A 21,531-nucleotide genomic window follows, 5' to 3' on the forward strand; every position below is an offset into this window, starting at 1 on the left:
GGGATGGTATAACTACACGGGTACATGGGATTGCCGGTTTATGTATATTCCATTTTGCATATTTGGAGTGCGTGTCTCTACGATCAGTGGAAAAACACTGATGTGTGAATAAACACACTAAAATCAATGTGTACATGTGCAGTCCGTGGAGAAAACAGACAGCACACATGTGATTCACTGACAAAGCCCGTAGTTTGTGGGACCAATGAATGACACAGCACTAGTAGAAAGTATATCAGCCAAAATGTCAGAAACTCTATCCATGATGAAACCACAGCACATACAAAGATAAGATACAAGTGAAGGGTCTTTTATTTTATGCTCCAGCTAAGCAATTATGGAGCCAATACTAGAGTTTCGGTCCATACCAGACCTTGGTCACAGCCTAACAAATATACAAGATATATACATAAGATATTGATAAAGGGAACAATAGCGACACTGTTGTGGCGCAAATATAAGATTTTATTTTATTTTTAAAGGGGTTGCTGACTTCTGGGGGCCATTCCAGCAGATCTTCCAGTGTGGTCGGACTTCTGGAGGGAATCATACTTACCCGATTCCGCCTTTGTTCTGGTCTTTCACTTCTCTGCCACAAATCTCGGGTCTCTCCGCATTAATATCCATTTTGCATGAGTCACGTGGCTGCTGCAAATGAATGGGCACAGAAGTGATGTCACCCATGACCCATGTGCGATGTCACTTGACATATGGGTGACATATCACCTCTGCAGCCAGTTACTGACAGAACCAGCCACATGACTTGTGTTGAAGTAGGATGCTGACACAGGGAAACCCAGAATCTGCAGGGGAAAGGGGAGCAAAGGATCCAATAGTGGGGATCAGGTAAGTATGATTCCCTCTGCAGGTCCAGGCCACACTGGGGGGGTCTGCCAGAAAGGCCTCCAGGTCTGAACAACCCGTTTAAAGACTGTTTGAATGACGATCAAATAATAATAATATGTCTACACAAGTTATAAAACAATTCCACGGAGCGTCGTTACTTCCCCCCATGTCATTCTCTCCCGCAGTGTGGGTGGAGGTGTAAATACAGTGATAAGAAGGCAAGGTTCATGGGGACAGTTCATCTTCATTGTTCTGGAGGTAAACAAGGTTTTTCTTCTCTTCCTTATATGCATAATATGTTTCTTCCATGGATACTGCCCATTGTCTAGGAGATCCAGGATAGTTCCAACCAAAACATAAACTCACTTACTGACTGTTTAAGGTCCACAAATAACCTGATAGGTTAAAATATGTGAAAATGGTTTCACATATGAATTATCTGATGTCTATCAACATCTGATTTTCGTTTTCAAATATTTCCCAAATTCTCAATGTTTATTCAGCTTCTCTCCTGTGTGACTTCTCTGATGATTCCTAAGTTGTGCTTTAGAGATAAAACATTTCTCACATTGTGAACATGAAAATGGTTTCTCTCCTGTGTGAATTCTCTCATGTGTAATAAGACTTAATTTAACTGTAAAACATTTCCCACAATCTGAGCATGAATACGGCTTCACTCCTCTGTGACTTCTCTCATGTGTCACAAGATTTGATTTATATGTAAAACATTTCCCACATTCTGAACATGAATATGGTCTCTCTCCTGTGTGTCTTCTTTCATGTATAACCACAAATGCTTTCTGTGTAAAACATTTCCCGCATTCTGAACATGAATATGGCTTCTCTCCTGTGTGAATTCTCTCATGTATAACAAGATCAGATTTTTTTGCAAAACATTTCCCACATTCTGAACATGAATATGGCTTCTCTCCTGTGTGACATCTCTCATGTGTAACAAGATTTGATTTAACTGTAAAACATTTCCCACATTCTAAACATGAATATGGCCTCTCTCCTGTGTGACTTCTCTGATGTGTAACAAGATATGATTTATATGTAAAACATTTGCCACATTCTGAACATGTATATGGTTTCTCTCCCGTGTGACGTCTCTGATGTTTAACAAGACTGAATCTTTCTGTAAAGCACTTCCCACATTCTGAACATGAATATGGCTTTTCTCCTGTGTGACTTCTCTCATGTCTAACACGACTTGATTTATCCGTAAAGCACTTGCCACATTCTGAACAGGAGTAGGGCTTCTCTACTGTGCGAGTTGTGTGTGTAGAAATTCCTGAGGTGTATGCAAACTCTTTGCTACCTCTTTCACCCCCTTTCTGACCAGTACTAGTGGTAACATTCTGTGACTGGTTAGGAGAAAGTTCCTCATGATTAGGAGGATTATATGATAGATCTGTACTGTGAAGTGCTGGATGTACATTATGGGTAATTAGCTTTTCTCCTGAAGAGCGCTGCAGGGTATCTTCATCTTCTGGTTTTCCATCAGAATTCTTGCTGGGATTTTCTGTTAAGATGAAAGAAAGAATAGAAACGTACAACATACCTATTGGCCAGGAACTGGATCCAGCAGGAAGGCCATCAGTTATAAGCCATCTGCTTTAAATCGACACCAAACACTGATGGCGTGATTCTAGCCTGATAAAGCTTTCTATAACTTACTAACGAAGTAATAAGTTAGAATTCTAGTTTAAACCCAGTCATGATTTTTATTACATATATTAAAGCATAGCTTAAAAATACTGAAAAATGGGAAAAGCCCGACCACGTCTGACAACCAGTCCTATAATTTACCGGCACATTTTGCCCATCAACACCAATACAACAATTTCACTTAGAATATCCGTCACCACATTCCTCACCACAAACTGCATTCATTATTAAATAGATCTTAGACCTGATGATGTCGGTGTACTCCCTAGAAGAATTCATGTCCTGCCCACTTAGAGGAATCTCTGCTGAAATCTCACACAGTATAGGCTGTAGTTTACCTGGCTCTGTAGTGAGAGATCCCTCATTCTTCCAGCAGTGGTTTCAGTGTGGAATTACAGCTTATAAATCCATCTGCTGCTTGTACTGAGCAGGCGTGAGATATCAGCAGCAGGGGAGGAGGCGCACTGACAGGAGCTTGTCCATCTATAGGAGCACAGCTTGGAAATACAAGACACACCAGCACGCTCAATTTCTAGCTGGATTTGTAAAATGCTCATTGTACTATTAACCTTTGGACATGGAATTTTAAAGTAAGTACACCGGCTTCATCAGGTCTAAGAGATCTATTCAATACTACACGCAGTTTATATTGCAAAATCTACCGAGAGACCAACTGTGACCTTGTTATGGATAATCGGATCAGGGCAGCAGTCCACATTTAAGAAGATAATGTGCCATGAGGTAAAGCAGATGTCTTAGGCTGAATTCATAGACATGACAATACGGTCTGTATGGACCTAACGAAGTGTCCTGTGAGTGCAGGGAATCATCACTGAGACGTCTGGGTCTGTACAATAATCACATATGACAGAAGCTTCCTGATAATCATGGATTTGAAGATTGGAGTCCACCGACAGGAAGCCAAAAGGTAGAGTCTAATAGGCAAAGTGTTAGTGTAAAACTGACAAGTACAGGACACTGCAATAGACTATTACAGGGCATTGTACCAACAATAGCACTGTTGTAAATTCAAGTTCCCTTGTTGGGCAGACAAAACATTTTTAAATTATTTTTTAAGTGTTTTACACATGATCTTTGGAGCTCAGACGGACCATTGACTATTGGGTTTTTAGTCACCTCTTTAACCAAAACCCCAGAGGATCGCCGACACACCTGCTCTAGAGAAAACACAGCGCAGCCGCACCCAGAGCACAAGAGGAGAAGTGAGTTTTTTTTATTTTTATCTGGTCTGGCTTCTAAAATTAGGGGAAGGTGGGTGTAAAAAGATCAGAATGAAGTGGGGTTGGATCTGGGGTCTGCATACATGTGGAGTCTGAATGAATTTGACAGCTTATTTTGAGGTATCGGGGCCTGTGTTAATCTATAATTCTGTCTGGAGTTCTGTTTAAATTTTGTGGTCTGGGGGTCGGAATTAATTTTGGAGTCTCTGCTGGGGCGAGAATTAAAGGGGTATTCACATCTCAGACATGGATGTCATACAGATAGGATATGCCGTCAATGTCAGAAAGGTGCGGGTCTCACCTCTGTGACCTACACCTATCTCCAGGTTGAGCATGTCTGGCCACCCTCTGCTCTCCGCACTGGGAGTTCTAAAAACATCTGAACACTAACTACCATAGCAGTGTATGGACATCTCGTTACTCATGTAATGTAAGAAGAAATAAGGTACCTCCTCCATTACATGTCACTGCACACACGTGTATACACTGCACATGACGGCTCTTACCTTGTGATATAAGAGGCTGGTGCTCCTCCACTACATGTCACTGCACACACGTGTACACACTGCACATGACGGCTCTTACCCTGTGATATAAGAGGCTGGTGCTCCTCCATTACATGTCACTGCACACACGTGTATACACTGCACATGACGGCTCTTACCTTGTGATATAAGAGGCTGGTGCTCCTCCATTACATGTCACTGCACACACGTGTACACACTGCACATGACGGCTCTTACCCTGTGATATAAGAGGCTGGTGCTCCTCCATTACATGTCACTGCACACACGTGTATACACTGCACATGACGGCTCTTACCTTGTGATATAAGAGGCTGGTGCTCCTCCATTACATGTCACTGCACACACGTGTATACACTGCACATGACGGCTCTTACCTTGTGATATAAGAGGCTGGTGCTCCTCCATTACATGTCACTGCACACACAGCACATGACGGCTCTTACCCTGTGATATAAGAGGCTGGTGCTCCTCCATTACATGTCACTGCACACACGTGTATACACTGCACATGACGGCTCTTACCTTGTGATATAAGAGGCTGGTGCTCCTCCATCACATGTCACTGCACACACGTGTATACACTGCACATGACGGCTCTTACCCTGTGATATAAGAGGCTGGTGCTCCTCCATTACATGTCACTGCACACACGTGTATACATTGCACATGACGGCTCTTACCTTGTGATATAAGAGGCTGGTGCTCCTCCATTACATGTCACTGCACACACGTGTATACACTGCACATGACGGCTCTTACCCTGTGATATAAGAGGCTGGTGCTCCTCCATTACATGTCACTGCACACACATGTATACACTGCACATGACGGCTCTTACCTTGTGATATAAGAGGCCGGTGCTCCTCCATTACATGTCACTGCACACACGTGTATACACTGCACATGACGGCTCTTACCCTGTGATATAAGAGGCTGGTGCTCCTCCATTACATGTCACTGCACACACGTGTATACACTGCACATGACGGATCTTACCTTGTGATATAAGAGGCCGGTGCTCCTCCATTACATGTCACTGCACACACGTGTATACACTGCACATGACGGCTCTTACCTTGTGATATAAGAGGCCGGTGCTCCTCCATTACATGTCACTGCACACACGTGTATACACTGCACATAACGGCTCTTACCTTGTGATATAAGAGGCTGGTGCTCCTCCATTACATGTCACTGCACACACGTGTACACACTGCACATGACGGCTCTTACCCTGTGATATAAGAGGCTGGTGCTCCTCCATTACATGTCACTGCACACACGTGTATACACTGCACATAACGGCTCTTACCTTGTGATATAAGAGGCTGGTGCTCCTCCATTACATGTCACTGCACACACGTGTATACACTGCACATGACGGCTCTTACCCTGTGATATAAGAGGCTGGTGCTCCTCCATTACATGTCACTGCACACACTGCACATGACGGCTCTTACCTGGTGATATAAGAGGCTGGTGGTCCTCCATTACATGTCACTGCACACACGTGTATACACTGCACATGACGGCTCTTACCTTGTGATACAAGAGGCTGGTGCTCCTCCATTACATGTCACTGCACACACTGCACATGACGGGTCTTACCTTGTGATATAAGAGGCCGGTGCTCCTCCATTACATGTCACTGCACACATGTGTATACACTGCACATGACGGCTCTTACCTTGTGATACAAGAGGCTGGTGCTCCTCCATTACATGTCACTGCACACACTGCACATGACGGGTCTTACCTTGTGATATAAGAGGCTGGTGCTCCTTCATTACATGTCACTGCACACATGTGTATACACTGCACATGACGGGTCTTACCTTGTGATATGAAAGTCTGGTGCTCCTCCATTACATGTCACTGCACACACATGTATACACTGCACATGACGGGTCTTACCTTGTAATATAAGAGGCTGGTGCTCCTCCATTACATGTCACTGCACACACATGTATACACTGCACATGACGGCTCTTACCCTGTGATATAAGAGGCAGGTGCTCCTCCATTGCACGTCACTGCACACACGTGTATACACTGCACATGACGGCTCTTACCCTGTGATATAAGAGGCAGGTGCTCCTCCATTACATGTCACTGCACACACGTGTATACACTGCACATGACGGCTCTTACCTTGTGATATAAGAGGCTGGTGCTCCTCCATTACATGTCACTGCACACACATGTATACACTGCACATGACGGGTCTTACCTTGTAATATAAGAGGCTGGTGCTCCTCCATTACATGTCACTGCACACACATGTATACACTGCACATGACGGGTCTTACCTTGTGATATAAGAGGCTGGTGCTCCTCCATTACATGTCACTGCACACACTGCACATGACGGCTCTTACCCTGTGATATAAGAGGCAGGTGCTCCTCCATTACATGTCACTGCACACACGTGTACACACTGCACATGACGGCTCTTACCCTGTGATATAAGAGGCTGGTGCTCCTCCATCATGGCCTCCTTGTACAGATCCTTGTGTCCTTCTATATACTCCCACTCCTCCATGGAGAAATAGACAGTGACGTCCTGACACCTTATAGGAACCTGACAACACAATGACACCGTCATCACCCAGACCCCTCCAGTGCTGTCACTGGAGAATTTCCCGACATTCCCAGCAGTGTCACCTCTCCAGTCAGCAGCTCCATCATCTTGTGGGTGAGTTCTAGGATCTTCTGCTCATGTATCAGGGGGTGAGGGGGAGGCTCTGTGATGGGGGGAGGGGTCCTGCTCCGCCCTCCTGACTCCTGGAGATGGATGATGGGAGTCACACAGTCCCCCGATGTCTTCTTCACTATTGTGTACTCCTGTGGATGGAGAGAGACACTTAGGGAATAAACCCTTCAGGGGCCATGTGCTCTCCTCCGGCCCTCTCCTCCTGGTACAACGTGCCTACTTACCTCCTCATGGCTCCTACAACATGACTATTGGTCCCTGGTCACATGACACATCACTCACCATATTGGGGGCTGATCTTCAGGTTCTCCATCACTTGGAAGGTCTGGAGGCCGTTCTCCAGGACCCTGGACTCTTCCTGTCACTTCCTATGATGGATTCTCCTTCCCGATGTCCGACTTGTTACAGAATACAATACAGAGGAGAGAAATCTAGAAAAGTTTACCTCTCCGCTCAGCAGGGAGATGATCTCCAAGGTGAGGTCTAATATTCTTCTGCTGATCTCCTTCCTGTCCATCCTTGGTGGTCATTCAGGAGAAGAGGAGAGAACTGGAGGAGCTGGAGGCTTCTAGTACTGCAGGCGCCTTTATGAGAAGAGGAGAGGAAATCATCCAGGGGACAAGACCAGATGTCACCTCCAGAACCGCACTTCCTGAGCCTGGAGGGGCCCCGATTCTCAGAGCCCCCACCACATGGATTCCAGGGGCCCCAACATGGAGATCTCTGGTGGCTCCACAGGAGATAAATGTCTGGTAGATGCAGGTCCCACCTCTGGGCTGTGCTCAGCTGTGTCCAGAACTCCTAGAGAAGAGACTGGAGAGAGCTGAGCTCAGGCCGGGCCCCGCTCCATTCATTCTCCTCCTGGAGGCAGGGGCCCCTCACCAGGACAGTCAGGGGCCAGAGAATGATGACAACCCCCACTATCCCCACTACTCCTCCCCCATCATACTAAGCTGAGGAGTGGAGAAGGATTCCTTGTGTGTAATGGAGGAGAATCTCCAGAGCTGACATGTCTGAGCTCTCCACCACTGTCTCCTCACAGCTCATCTTACCTGCAGGCTGGAGGAATGGCTGATACCAGAGAGAACAAGAGCCCTGACTACCGACCAGGACCTGCCCAGTGTCTGCTGCACTGCCAGAGCTGAAGGACCTGCGGTGACGTCACCGTCATGTGATCAGTGCAGGGGGCGGGGCTCAGCAGTGGAAAAGAGGTGGTGAAGGACCTGGGGTGACGTCACTGTCATGTGATCAGTGCAGGGGCGGGGCTCAACAGTGGAGAGGAGAAGAGGTGCTGAAGGACCTGGGATGACGTAACCGTCATGTGATCTTTGCAGGGGGCGGAGCCGGGAGAGGAGAAGATTTGGTGAAGGACCTGTGGTAATGTCACCATTATCTGATCAGACTACCACATAGAGCTTAAGTAATAGTTATGTGGTATCTCACCTGTCTTGAATTATGGAATATGTCGCTCTAAAAAGCTTTACCCTGAAAAACCTTACAATGAAACATATATTGAGTTAATTGGATTAACATGCACTCTATCATCCAGGACTGTACTGAAAACCCACGTTTTAATTAAATGTATAAAAAATTAAGTACAGTTAATATATTTAATCAATTCCAACATCTACAAATCAATATTTCATACATAAAAATTTTATTAAAAAAATATATCATTTTTTTAAAAATTGTCCAAAGGAACCAATTCAATATCCTTTTTTGTTGTCCGGTGATTATGTCCAAATCAATATTTTCATAATTGATGCAAGAAATTAATTTTTAACATGATTAATCAAAAGGATGTTTTCATTATTCCAGCGATTGTGAAAAACTTGGTGAAAAAATGGAGGAAAAAGAGTGAAAGGAAATAATATAGAAATATAGTGATCTGTGAAATATAGTTATTATTTTATAATCAATTGAAGATCTACCGTGTAATCTGCCTCACTGCCCAGTATACAGTGCGGTAGGTGGTAGTGCTCCTCCCATCATCACTTTAGTCTGTATTGTTCCTGGATGTCCATATAATTGGATATTATTATTATCGCTGCTCTGCAGCTTTACTGCCGCCCTGATATTTTCTATGTAGTTCAGGGGAAAGAAAAGAATACCGAGATAGGAGCCGCACAGCTAAAGAAGTATCACATTTATTTAAAGCAACAGACACAACAAAGAATGGGTTAAAAACGTTGTATACAATGAATCCGGGCCATGTGAACTAATCATGTGCACATGCCCCCAGACTCACCACAACACCATGAACATTCCCCCACATGTACAAATGCATGAGATCCATCAAGAATAAAATAATGGAGAGCTATAATACTCATCATGTAGAGTAGCATGGTGGGGGTATGCGCGGTGGTCAGGAAACAAGCCCAACGCGTATCGGCAGGCTCTGCTGGCTTCCTCAGGGGTGCCTGTTCCTGAATAGCACATGAGCTAGTATATATATACATAATGGTAACTAATAATAATCAATTTCACCTGTGTCATGGCGGCAGAGTGGGGCGCGGGGCGGCAACCTCCCATTCGGCTGGTCGGTGGGAGGGGAGAATCCATGCTAGCCCTTGTTTTCTTTCCCTCCCCCTCTTTTCCTTGTGGTTATGCTCTGTTTTGTCTCTTTGGCCACAGGGCCCTCCTTCCGGGTGCGTTCACGGCGCTCAAACTATACTGGAGAACTTCCGGTATTTGGCACGCAATTTGTGCCTTCCGCCGTTTCCGCTATTTGGAACGCAGGACGCGCCGGCTCGGCGACGCACGTCATTTCCAGCTGCCATCCACTCCGGCATTTGCATGGGCAGTAATAACAAGCGCATATCTGAAATACTTTGCCCCTTCCTTCTTCTCCCTTCCCACCGACCAGCCGAATGGGAGGTTGCCGCCCCCGCGCCCCTCTCTGCCGCCATGACACAGGTGAAATCGATTATTATTAGTTACCATTATGTATATATATGAACCTAGGTGCTATTCAGGAACAGGCACCCCTGAGGAAGCCAGCAGAGCCTGCCGATACGCGTTGGGCTATTTCCTGACCACCGCGCATACCCCCACCATGCTACTCTACATGATAAGTATTATAGCTCTCCGTTATTTATTGTTGTGGTGAGTCAGGGGGGCATGTGCATATGATTACTTCACACGGCCCGGATTCATTGTATACAATGTTTTTAACCCATTCTTTGTTGTGTCTTTGTTGATACTTCTTTAGCTGTGCGGCTCCTATCTCGCTATTCTTTTCTTTCCCCTGAACTACATTGTGTATTTTATACCGTGTGCCGGCCCTCTTGCTTTAATTCTGATGTGCCCCCGTTCTCTGAATTACAAAGTTGATATTTTCAATGGCTGTAGCTTTGATGTTTAAACTGGGAGTAGCTTTCCATATGCCGGGCGGTGTAGCTGTAGCGATGTCCTCCCCGAGTTTGGCGTCTCACGTGGCGTCCCACGTGTTAGTGAGTCTGCCTTTACTCCGGGTTGCTCCGTCACTGCTAGATCTGGGGTTATAACTGCAGTTATCAATATCTGCAAATATTCTTCAAGGGATCTTCTTAGATTGGATTTGTTTAGTCACCAGACGCGTTTCGGAGCCGGCACACTCCTTCTTCAATGCTATATATTGCAATCTATAGAAGAGGCTTTTTATATTATGGCTGCATCGGGCGGGATCCCTCGAGGGTGTCATTTGTAAAGTCCGAAATGGATCAGCACTCTCATATCAACCCCCAGTCCTCACCTCCCACATACAAAATATCCATTCCACGAAAGAAACATATGTTCTCCATAACTAATTGTTCAATGCATATAATATATCTTAGCATGCGTAATGTATATGTTTTAAAGTTTGTTCCCGTATCTACCCTCCATTTCTTATTTTACATCTCTTGCCTCTTATTGTATTATTTGTATATATATTCCTATTATAAAAAAAGGAGGGGAAAAAACTCTCCTGCAGTTCAAATGCCTTTTTTCTGGCATTATCTAAAAGATCTCTACTAATCGCCTGTTAGGAGAGACTTTCTCATCCCACTATTTCCTTCCTTTTTGTTCATTTTCAGATGTGATAATTCAAATCGATGTATAGGGGTGGGGGCCTCCCACGGAGGAGAGATCGAGGTGCTGGTAAAACAGCCCGACCTCGATGTCTCGTCCATGAAGGGCACCCACCCTCTTTCTACAGGAAACCAAAGAGTTCCATTTCTGCATTAAGTCCATTTGGTAATAATGTATCGAATTTGAAAACTCTCCTTGACTCTATTCTTGACATCTGTGCAACATGATTTCCTCCCTTCCATTTTCTCGTGACTTTTTCGAGTATTGATGGATCCCTTCTTTGAGATGCTTTGATAAACAGTGTTGCTCAAAGCCCTTCCTTATATTGTTCATGTGTTCGGCTGTTCTCTTTTTTAAAGTTCTTTTTGTTCTTCCAATACATTGTTTGTCACATGGTCACTGTATAATGTAAAGTACATCTGTTGAGTCGAATGTTAAGCTCTCTTTTATTTCTAGATTAAAGGAATTCCTCGTGGACTGGATATTGGTGGTTTGCTTCAAGAATTTGGTATTCTTACACCCACTACAGACTCCACATCTAAAGAAACCTTTTAATTGTAACCAATTATGTGTCATCTCCGTCTTGGCCCTTTTATAGGTTGGTGCGACCTTTAGACCAAAATTTGGTGCTCTGGTATAGGTTATTTGTGGAATTTTGGTTAATAGTGGTCCTTGACAGCGGCGAATCAATGGATGTCGTGTATCTGGACTTCTCCAAGGCATTTGACACAGTACCACATAAAAGGTTAGTATATAAAATGAGAATGCTCGGACTGGGAGAAAACGTCTGTATGTGGGTAAGTAACTGGCTCAATGATAGAAAACAGAGGGTGGTTATTAACGGTACACACTCAGATTGGGTCACTGTCACTAGTGGGGTACCTCAGGGGTCAGTATTGGAGGGGTCACCGTCACTAGTGGGGTACCTCAGGGGTCAGTATTGGGCCCTATTCTCTTCAATATATTTAATAATGATCTTGTAGAAGGCTTGCATAGTAAAGTATCAATTATCGCAGATGACACTAAACTGTGTAAAGTAATTAACACTGAAGAGGACAGTATACTGTATATATACTACAGAGGACAGTATACATACTACAGAGGACAGTATACTGTATATATACTACAGAGGACAGTATACTGTATATATACTACAGAGGACAGTATACTGTATATATATACTACAGAGGACAGTATACTGTATATATATACTACAGAGGACAGTATACTGTATATACACTACAGAGGACAGTATACTGTATATATATACTACAGAGGACAGTATACTGTATATATATACTACAGAGGACAGTATACTGTATATACTACAGAGGACAGTATACTGTATATATACTACAGAGTATACTGCTACAGAGGGATATGGATAGATTAGAGGCTTGGGCAAAGAAACTGCAGATGAGGTTTAACACTGAAAAATGTAAGGTTATGCACATGGGAAGGAATAATGCAAGTCACCCATACATACTAAATGGTAAAACACTCGGTAACACTGACATGGAAAAGGATCTAGGAATTTTAATAAACAGCAAACTAAGCTGCAAAAACCAGTGTCAGGCAGCTGCTGCCAAGGCCAATAAGATAATGGGTAGCATCAGAATGGGCATAGATGCCCGTGATAAGAACATAGTCCTACCACTTTACACATCACTAGTCAGACCACACATGGAATACTGTGTACAGTTCTGGGCTCCTGTAAACAAGGCAGACATAGCAGAGCTGGAGAGGGTCCAGAGGAGGGCATCTAAAGTAATAACTGGAATGGGGCAACTACAGTACCCAGAAAGATTATCAACATTAAGGTTATTCGCTTTAGAAAAAAGACGACTGAGGGGAGATCTAATTACTATGTATAAATATATCAGGGGTCAGTACAGAGATCTCTTCCATCATCTATTTATCCCCAGGACTGTGACTGTGACGAGGGGACATCCTCTGCGTCTGGAGGAAAGAAGGTTTATACACAAACATAGAAGAGGACTCTTTACTGTAAGAGCAGTGAGACTATGGACTCTTTACGGTAAGAGCAGTGAGAATATGGACTCTTTACTGTAAGAGCAGTGAGACTATGGACTCTGTACTGTAAGAGCAGTGAGACTATGAACTCTTTACTGTAGAAGCAGTGAGACTATGGACTCTATACTGTAAGAGCAGTGAGACTATGGACTCTTTACTGTAGAAGCAGTGAGACTATGGACTCTATACTGTAAGAGCAGTGAGACTATGGACTCTTTACTGTAAGAGCAGTGAGACTATGGACTCTTTGCTGTAAGAGCGGTGAGACTATGGACTCTATACTGTAAGAGCAGTGAGACTATGGACTCTATACTGTAAGAGCAGTGAGACTATGGACTCTTTACTGTAAGAGCAGTGAGACTATGGACTCTATACTGTAAGAGCAGTGAGACTATGGACTCTATACAGTAAGAGCAGTGAGACTATGGACTCTTTGCTGTAAGAGCGGTGAGACTATGGACTCTATACTGTAAGAGCAGTGAGACTATGGACTCTATACTGTAAGAGCAGTGAGACTATGGACTCTATACTGTAAGAGCAGTGAGACTATGGACTCTTTGCTGTAAGAGCGGTGAGACTATGGACTCTATACTGTAAGAGCAGTGAGACTATGGACTCTGTACTGTAAGAGCAGTGAGACTATGGACTCTTTACTGTAAGAGCAGTGAGACTATGGACTCTGTACTGTAAGAGCAGTGAGACTATGGACTCTATACAGTAAGAGCAGTGAGACTATGGACTCTTTACTGTAAGAGCGGTGACACTATGGACTCTATACTGTAAGAGCAGTGAGACTATGGACTCTTTACTGTAAGAGCAGTGAGACTATGGACTCTATACTGTAAGAGCAGTGAGACTATGGAGCTCTATACTGTAAGAGCAGTGAGACTATGGACTCTATACTGTAAGAGCAGTGAGACTATGGACTCTTTACTGTAAGAGCAGTGAGACTATGGACTCTTTACTGTAAGAGCAGTGAGACTATGGACTCTTTACTGTAAGAGCAGTGAGACTATGGACTCTTTACTGTAAGAGCAGTGAGACTATGGAGTCTATACTGTAAGAGCAGTGAGACTATGGACTCTATACTGTAAGAGCAGTGAGACTATGGACTCTTTACTGTAAGAGCGGTGAGACTATGGACTCTATACTGTAAGAGCGGTGAGACTATGGACTCTTTACTGTAAGAGCAGTGAGACTATGGACTCTTTACTGTAAGAGCAGTGAGACTATGGAGTCTATACTGTAAGAGCAGTGAGACTATGGACTCTATACTGTAAGAGCAGTGAGACTATGGACTCTTTACTGTAAGAGCAGTGAGACTATGGACTCTATACTGTAAGAGCAGTGAGACTATGGACTCTTTACGGTAAGAGCAGTGAGACTATGGACTCTATACTGTAGAAGCAGTGAGACTATGGACTCTTTACTGTAAGAGCAGTGAGACTGTGGACTCTTTACTGTAAGAGCAGTGAGACTATGGACTCTTTACGGTAAGAGCAGTGAGACTATGGACTCTATACTGTAGAAGCAGTGAGACTATGGACTCTTTACTGTAAGAGCAGTGAGACTATGGACTCTTTACTGTAAGAGCAGTGAGACTATGGACTCTTTACTGTAAGAGCAGTGAGACTATGGACTCTTTACTGTAAGAGCAGTGAGACTATGGACCCTTTACTGCAAGAGCAGTGAGACTATGGACTCTATACTGTAAGAGCAGTGAGACTATGGACTCTTTACGGTAAGAGCAGTGAGACTATGGACTCTATACTGTAAGAGCAGTGAGACTATGGACTCTTTACTGTAAGAGCGGTGAGACTATGGACTCTTTACTGTAAGAGCAGTGAGACTATGGACTCTTTACTGTAAGAGCAGTGAGACTATGGACTCTATACTGTAAGAGCAGTGAGACTATGGACTCTGTACTGTAAGAGCAGTGAGACTATGGACTCTTTACTGTAAGAGCGGTGAGACTATGGACTCTTTACTGTAAGAGCGGTGAGACTATGGACTCTTTACTGTAAGAGCAGTGAGACTATGGACTCTTTACTGTAAGAGCAGTGAGACTATGGACTCTATACTGTAAGAGCAGTGAGACTATGGACTCTTTACGGTAAGAGCAGTGAGACTATGGAGCTCTCTGCCTGAGGAGGTGGTGATGGTGTACAATAAAGGAATTCAGGAGGGGCCTGGATGTAATTCTGGAGTGTAATAATATTACAGGCTATAGCTACTAGAGAGGGGTCGCTGATCCAGGGAGTTATTCTGATGTCTGATTGGAGTCGGGAAGGAATTTTTTATTCCCCTAAAGTGGGGAAAATTGGCTTCTACCTCACAGGGTTTTTTTTTTTGCCTTCCTCTGGATCAACTCGCAGGATGACAGGCTGAACTGGATGGACGGAGGGCTTTTTTCGGCCTTATGTACTATGTTATTGTTTTATCTTGCACAATGTAATGCCAATGTTTTTTTATGATTCCCTCTATTTTTTTATATTGACTATTATATGGGAGTATTATGTGTAAAATATCCTCCTAATCTTCTCTTGATTTCTTGGTAGTAAAAAGTGCATTTCTGTTTATCTCCCTAACCTTGTTTAGGGATGTATCTATCAAATCTACGGGATAATCCTTCATCAGAAATTCTTCCTCAAAAGTATCTTGGCCAGAATCCTACTCCACACTGATGAGGGGCATCACCCCGAAACAGCTGTCTGTGGATGGATAACTGGCTTAGGTCTTCCCCGTCACATCCTTAAAGCTTGTAAAAGAGTGGGATCTTGACATAGGGGCCACTTAAGGCTAAGTTCACACGGGCGAGATTTCCACTCGGGTTCAATACGGGAGGTGAACGCTTTGCACCCGCACTGAATGCGGCACCATTCATTTCAATGGGGCTGTGTACATGAGCGTTTTTTTTTCACGCATCACTTCTGCAATGCGTGAAAATCGCAGCATGCTCTATATTCTGCGATTTTAACGCAGGACAGGCCCCATAGAAGTGAATGGGGCTGAGTGAAAATCGCAAGCATCAGCAAGCAAGTGCAGATACGGAGCGATTTTCACGCATGGTCGCTAGGTGACAGTCTATTCACTGTATTATTTTCCCTTATAACATGGTTATAAGGGAAAATAATAACATTCTGAATACAGAATGCTTAGTAGGTGATCAATTGAGGGTTAAAAAAAATATAAAAAAATTAACTCACCTTCTCCTCTTGATCGCGTAGTTCCCGGTCTCTTCTTTACTTCTTTAATGATAAACTACCGGCTGAAGGACCTGTGGTGACGTCAGATCACATGCTCCAATCACATGGTCCATCACCGTGGTGATGGACCATGTGATCTGACGTCACCACAGGTCCTAGCCGGTAATTCATCATTAAAGAAGTAAAGAAGAGACCGGGAACTACGCGATCAAGAGGATAAGGTGAGTTAATTTATTTTTATTTTTTTAACCCTCAATTGATCACCTACTAAGAATTCTGTATTCAGAATGCTATTATTTTCCCTTATAACCATGTTATAATGGAAAATAATAACATCTACACAACACCGAACCCAAACCTGAACTTCTGTGAAGAAGTTCGGGTCTGGGTACCACAGTCGGTTTTTTATCACGCGCGTGCAAAACACATTGCACCCGCGCAATAAAAATTGAACATCGGAACGCAATCGTATCAATGCGATTGACTGTTTCTTGAGAGAAGCATTAATCTTCATCATATAGGTCACAAGGTGAATTTTTCATCAGCATCAGGCCTTTTCGTATTTGGTCATTTTTTAACTATTGGTTCAGTGATCTAATTTCCCATTTTTGTCCTTACTGTTTGTGTAATAGACTTTTCAGATCTCTAAATGTTTCTATTCTAAATGTGTGTGTTGTATTGTGTGTATATGTTTTATCTTCATTATCAAATATATGTTTCAATTTTTTTGCATTTGTTCTGAATACAGCTCCAAATGTCCATAATATCAGGTATGGGAGCAACACCACCTCATAAGAGAAAGCCAAGGGAATGCCAAGAAAAAGAGAGCGACTCTACCCTCCTAAGGCCTCTGTCAGATGAGAGCAATACGGATTGTGTCAGGAAAAAACTGCAGCAAATTCAGTCAGCCTTGTCAGCAATGGTGTTCAGTATTTCAGGTCCAATCAGTTTTTGATGTGTTTTTCACATGCGTGAAAACAAAGCTGAAGAATAAAAATGTACATTTCCGAGCAACCATCAGTGAAAAACGCATTACATCCGGACGCCTTCAGTTTTTCACTTCTATAGAGCCAGAGCTGCATGGAAACCGCAGAATATAGAAAATGCTGCGATTTTTCCTGAACTCAAAAATGATGCATGAAAAACACAGACCCATTGAAATAAAAGGTTCAGGATTCAGTCCAGATTCTAGGCGTTTGCTTCACGCATCGTGCCCTGACGGAAAACTCGCTCATGTGAAAGAGGCACATTGTCACATTAAAATTGTAATAAAAAAAAAAGTATTGTACATTTTTAATGTGTCTGCAGTAAACCTTGTTGGCGCACAACTCAGGGGACACTGTTGCATTTTTAACCCCTTAGTGACAATTAATTTTAGCCTTAAGGACCAATAACATTTTCCCCCTTTGTGCTCTAGCAGTCATAACTTTTTAATTTTTTCTTCTAGATTTTTGTTTATTTTGCGGGATTAATTGTAGGTTTTTTAGGAACCATTTTGGGGTGTATTTAGTGTATTAATTAACTTTCATTATTTTACTTTTAAGGGAAAGTAAAAAAAAAACTGCAAATTTAAGATTATTTTGTGGAATTTATTTGATTATTATTTTTCTTTTCCTCCTGGAGGCTTTCAGCTCCCCAACTGCCCCACCTTCTCCTCCAGATTGAGGCTGCTTTACCTGCTGATATCTCTGGAAAAGCAGCAGCTAGAGCAGCGTGAGACCTGAGGTGTATTTGTATTGTTAGAAAGCTGACATTCCAAGCTTTCAAACAATACCAGAATCCCAGTGTTATCTTCACTACATGGGAAGTATTGTTGTTAGAAATCGGGATGAAGTGAATGCAGCTGAAACTGAAATTAAAAGCAGGTCTTACCAGCGTTTATTCCTGATTCGATTTCTAAGGGTGCATTGACATTTATGTATTTTGTGGTCCACAAAACATGGATCGGCAAAACATACGGATGACATCTGTGTTGCATCTGCCTGTTTTTCGCTGTCCCATTGTAAGAATGCTTATTCTTGTCTGCAAAACAAGCAAGAATAGGACATGATCTATCTTTTTTGTGGAGCTGCAGAACGGACATACGGATGGGGACAGCACATGGTGAGCTGTCCACAGTTTTTGCGGACCCATTTATATTAATGAGTCCGCACCCGTTCCTCTAAATATGTAGATCAGATGTGGAGATGCAATGTTGCTCTTAGTCATCATTCATACAAGCAAGTTTTCCATCCTAGTACAATGAGTGAAGTGAATGAATACCGTCCGGACTGAATCCTGACCCGTTCATTTCAATGGGTCTGGGCAAAAGGAAAAAGTCTGGTACCATAATGTACCGTACACAGATGGAATTAATATCCCACACAATGATGGATTAACTGCTTGCCGAGTATACCAGGAGGCAAATAGAATCGTCTCAGAGTCTGTACTACAACTCACAAAATTCATCATCACCCATAGGGGGAGATTTATCAAACTGGTGTAAAGTAGAACTGGATTAGTTGCCCATAGCAACTAGATTCCACCTTTCATTTTCCCAAGTTCCTTTCCGTGATTTACTGATGTATAAACCCTTAGCATACAGGAGCAATTAATGCCACGGATCTAGTAGAAAGTGTAATATGGGCCAAAAATAAATTGTCTGTTAGGAACAATTTATAGGATGAAACTGTAACAGATACACCTGTTTTAAAGATGGTTTTTAGCCAAGACCTTGGATACATACTGTGGCGAAACCAACCTCGCCACGGTGTTTTGGAGGGGGCTGTTTGCCAGCCTCCTGCCCTGGGATTATGGTCGCTTAAGTTATTGGGTCTTAAGGCACTTGGGACTGAGCCCTCTGTCCCTGGATTGCATCATTTGCCTTACTTGCTTGGATTTTACTATTCCCATGGTGAGAACAATGGATGAAGCACATGGTGAGAACAATAGCGGCCATTTTAACTCACAGACAGTGTTCTGACTTTTCAACACGGTGCTATCTTGCCTGTATTTGGTGCACAGAGACATCATTCAGTAGTTTGAAACTACCAAACAGGGGACAAATTTATTAGTGACTATTTTCTGTATAACTTGTATATTTTCGGTGTAACTGGCATAAAACTGTATCTTCCAAACTACTGAACGGATGTGGGTGAATTTTGGATATGTGGTTTACCCAGATCCCCCGGTTCCAAAGATATATTGGTTATGGGGTTATTGCATGTTTTGGGGTTCTTGTGATATGTTTTATAAAACTGTATTTCTCTGCCTTTGATAATTATATTCGCCATTGTGTTCAATAATCATCACCGGCAGAAGGGAGGATTTTGTGTAGGTGTGTTTCTATTGTCCCATTGTGTGTTTAAATGGTGATGTCTGTCCTGTTGTCTCCACATGTGTATTGGCGATTTCCCTTTGTCCTGAGAGATAATTGGATTACTTCTCGGTTGTCTCCGGGACAGAGAGGAGGAAACCATGATGCATTGTGGGGATGTGTTGTATCTGTCCTGTATTTGCAACAACTGTAATAAAAACCAGGCTGGGTGTGCCAGCACGTCAGACCACTGCTTGACCCTCAACACGGAGCCTTGTCTCGTTATTAGGGGGATTCCCTGTATGCTGTTAGAGACTGATTGCCAGGAGTGTAAGCTGATTGTATGCTTTTCCTGTTCGTCTGCTAGCAGCTATTCGCGAGGTTCCAGTTTGGAGTGCTATTTTGTATCCAGTTCGGGAGTTTGGTGTTCTGCAGTAGCTGTGCCTGTCTCTCAGAAAGGGGCATATCGCCTAAACGGATTTTAACCCCTTGTCTGCTGAAACGGTCCGTTACACCTACTCCTAACAATGGACACAGACATCTATGTGTATCAAGGACATACAGTCATGTGAAAAAATTAGGACACCCTTTGAAAGCATGTGGTTTTTTGTAACATTTTTAATAAAAGGTTATTTCATCTCCGTTTCAACAATACAGAGAGATTAAAGTAATCCAACTAAACAAAGAAAACTGAAGAAAAGTCTTTTCAAGATCTTCTGTAAATGTCATTCTACAAAAATGCCTATTCTAACAGAGGAAAAAGATAGGACACCCTCACATGTATTCCCTCTTAAATTGGCTCAGATCTCACACAGGTATATCACACCAGGTGCACATAATTAGTAGATCGTTACTCTGCATGTTGAATGAGGCTTGCCCTATTTAAACCTCAGACATTTAGTTTGGTGTGCTCCTGACTGTTGAAGTGAGAGTGAGCACCATGGTGAGAGCAAAAGAGCTGTCAGAGGACTTCAGAAAAAAGATTGTAGCAGCCTATGAGTCTGGGAAGGGATTTAAAAAGATCTCAAAAGATTTTGAAATCAGCCATTCCACTGTCCGGAAGATAGTCTACAAGTGGAGGGCTTTCAAAACAACTGCCAACATGCCCAGGACTGGTCGCCCCAGCAAGTTCACCCCAAGAGCAGACCGCAAGATGCTAAAAGAGGTCTCCAAAAACCCTAAAGTGTCATCTCGAGAACTACAGCAGGCTCTGGCTACTGTTGATGTAGAAGTACATGCCTCTACAATCAGAAAGAGACTGTACAAGTTTAACTTGCATGGGAGGTGTGCAAGGAGGAAACCTTTGCTTTCCAAGAGAAACATCGAGGCCAGACTGACATTTGCCAGAGATAAAGTTGACAAAGACCAGGACTTCTGGAATAATGTTCTTTGGACAGATGAGTCCAAAATTGAATTATTTGGACACAACAGCAGAGGACATGTTTGGCGTAAACCAAACACAGCATTCCAAGAAAAGAACCTCATACCAACTGTGAAGCATGGAGGTGGAAGTGTCATGGTTTGGGGCTGCTTTGCTGCAGCAGGACCTGGTCAGCTCACCATCATAGAATCCACGATGAATTCTACTGTGTATCAGAAGGTGCTTGAAGAACATGTGAGACCATCAGTTAGAAAATTAAAGCTGAAGCGGAACTGGACCATGCAACATGACAATGACCCAAAACATACTAGTAAATCAACCAAAGATTGGCTGAAAAAGAAGAAATGGAGAGTCCTGGAATGGCCAAGTCAAAGTCCAGATTTGAATCCCATTGAGATGCTGTGGGGTGACTTGAAAAGGGCTGTACGTGCAAGAAACCCCTCAAACATCTCACAGCTGAAAAAGTTCTGCATTGAGGAGTGGGGTAAAATTTCCTCAGACCGATGTCGAAGACTGGTAGATGGCTACAAGAACCGTCTCACTGCAGTTATTTCAGCCAAAGGAGGT

At 43.2% G+C, this 21,531-nt stretch overlaps 1 protein-coding gene across 1 annotated transcript; it reads right to left on the bottom strand.

Moving 5' to 3' along the window:
- Positions 1–722: 722 nt before the first annotated feature.
- LOC122926302 (zinc finger protein 34-like) lies at positions 723–6,791 on the bottom strand. The gene is made up of 4 exons (XM_044277673.1): positions 6,743–6,791; positions 1,837–2,371; positions 1,217–1,241; positions 723–803 (listed from the first exon to the last, which is right to left on the bottom strand). Exons 1-4 carry the CDS (start codon positions 6,774–6,776, stop codon positions 723–725), a joined length of 675 nt encoding a protein of 224 aa, XP_044133608.1. The 5' UTR covers positions 6,777–6,791.
- Positions 6,792–21,531: the final 14,740 nt, after the last annotated feature.

Source organism: Bufo gargarizans, chromosome 2 (assembly GCF_014858855.1).
Source record: "Bufo gargarizans isolate SCDJY-AF-19 chromosome 2, ASM1485885v1, whole genome shotgun sequence".
Classification (NCBI taxonomy): domain Eukaryota; kingdom Metazoa; phylum Chordata; class Amphibia; order Anura; family Bufonidae; genus Bufo; species Bufo gargarizans.

Coding starts and splice junctions, on each gene's coding strand:
- LOC122926302 (XM_044277673.1), bottom strand. CDS start 6,776: ATGATGGAGGAGCACCAGCCTCTTATATCACAGG. Junction 2,372..6,742: donor CCAGCCTCTTATATCACAGG/GTAAGAGCCGTC, acceptor TCATCTTAACAG/AAAATCCCAGCAAGAATTCT. Junction 804..1,216: donor TTGTGGACCTTAAACAGTCA/GTAAGTGAGTTT, acceptor TTTCCCCTGCAG/ATTCTGGGTTTCCCTGTGTC.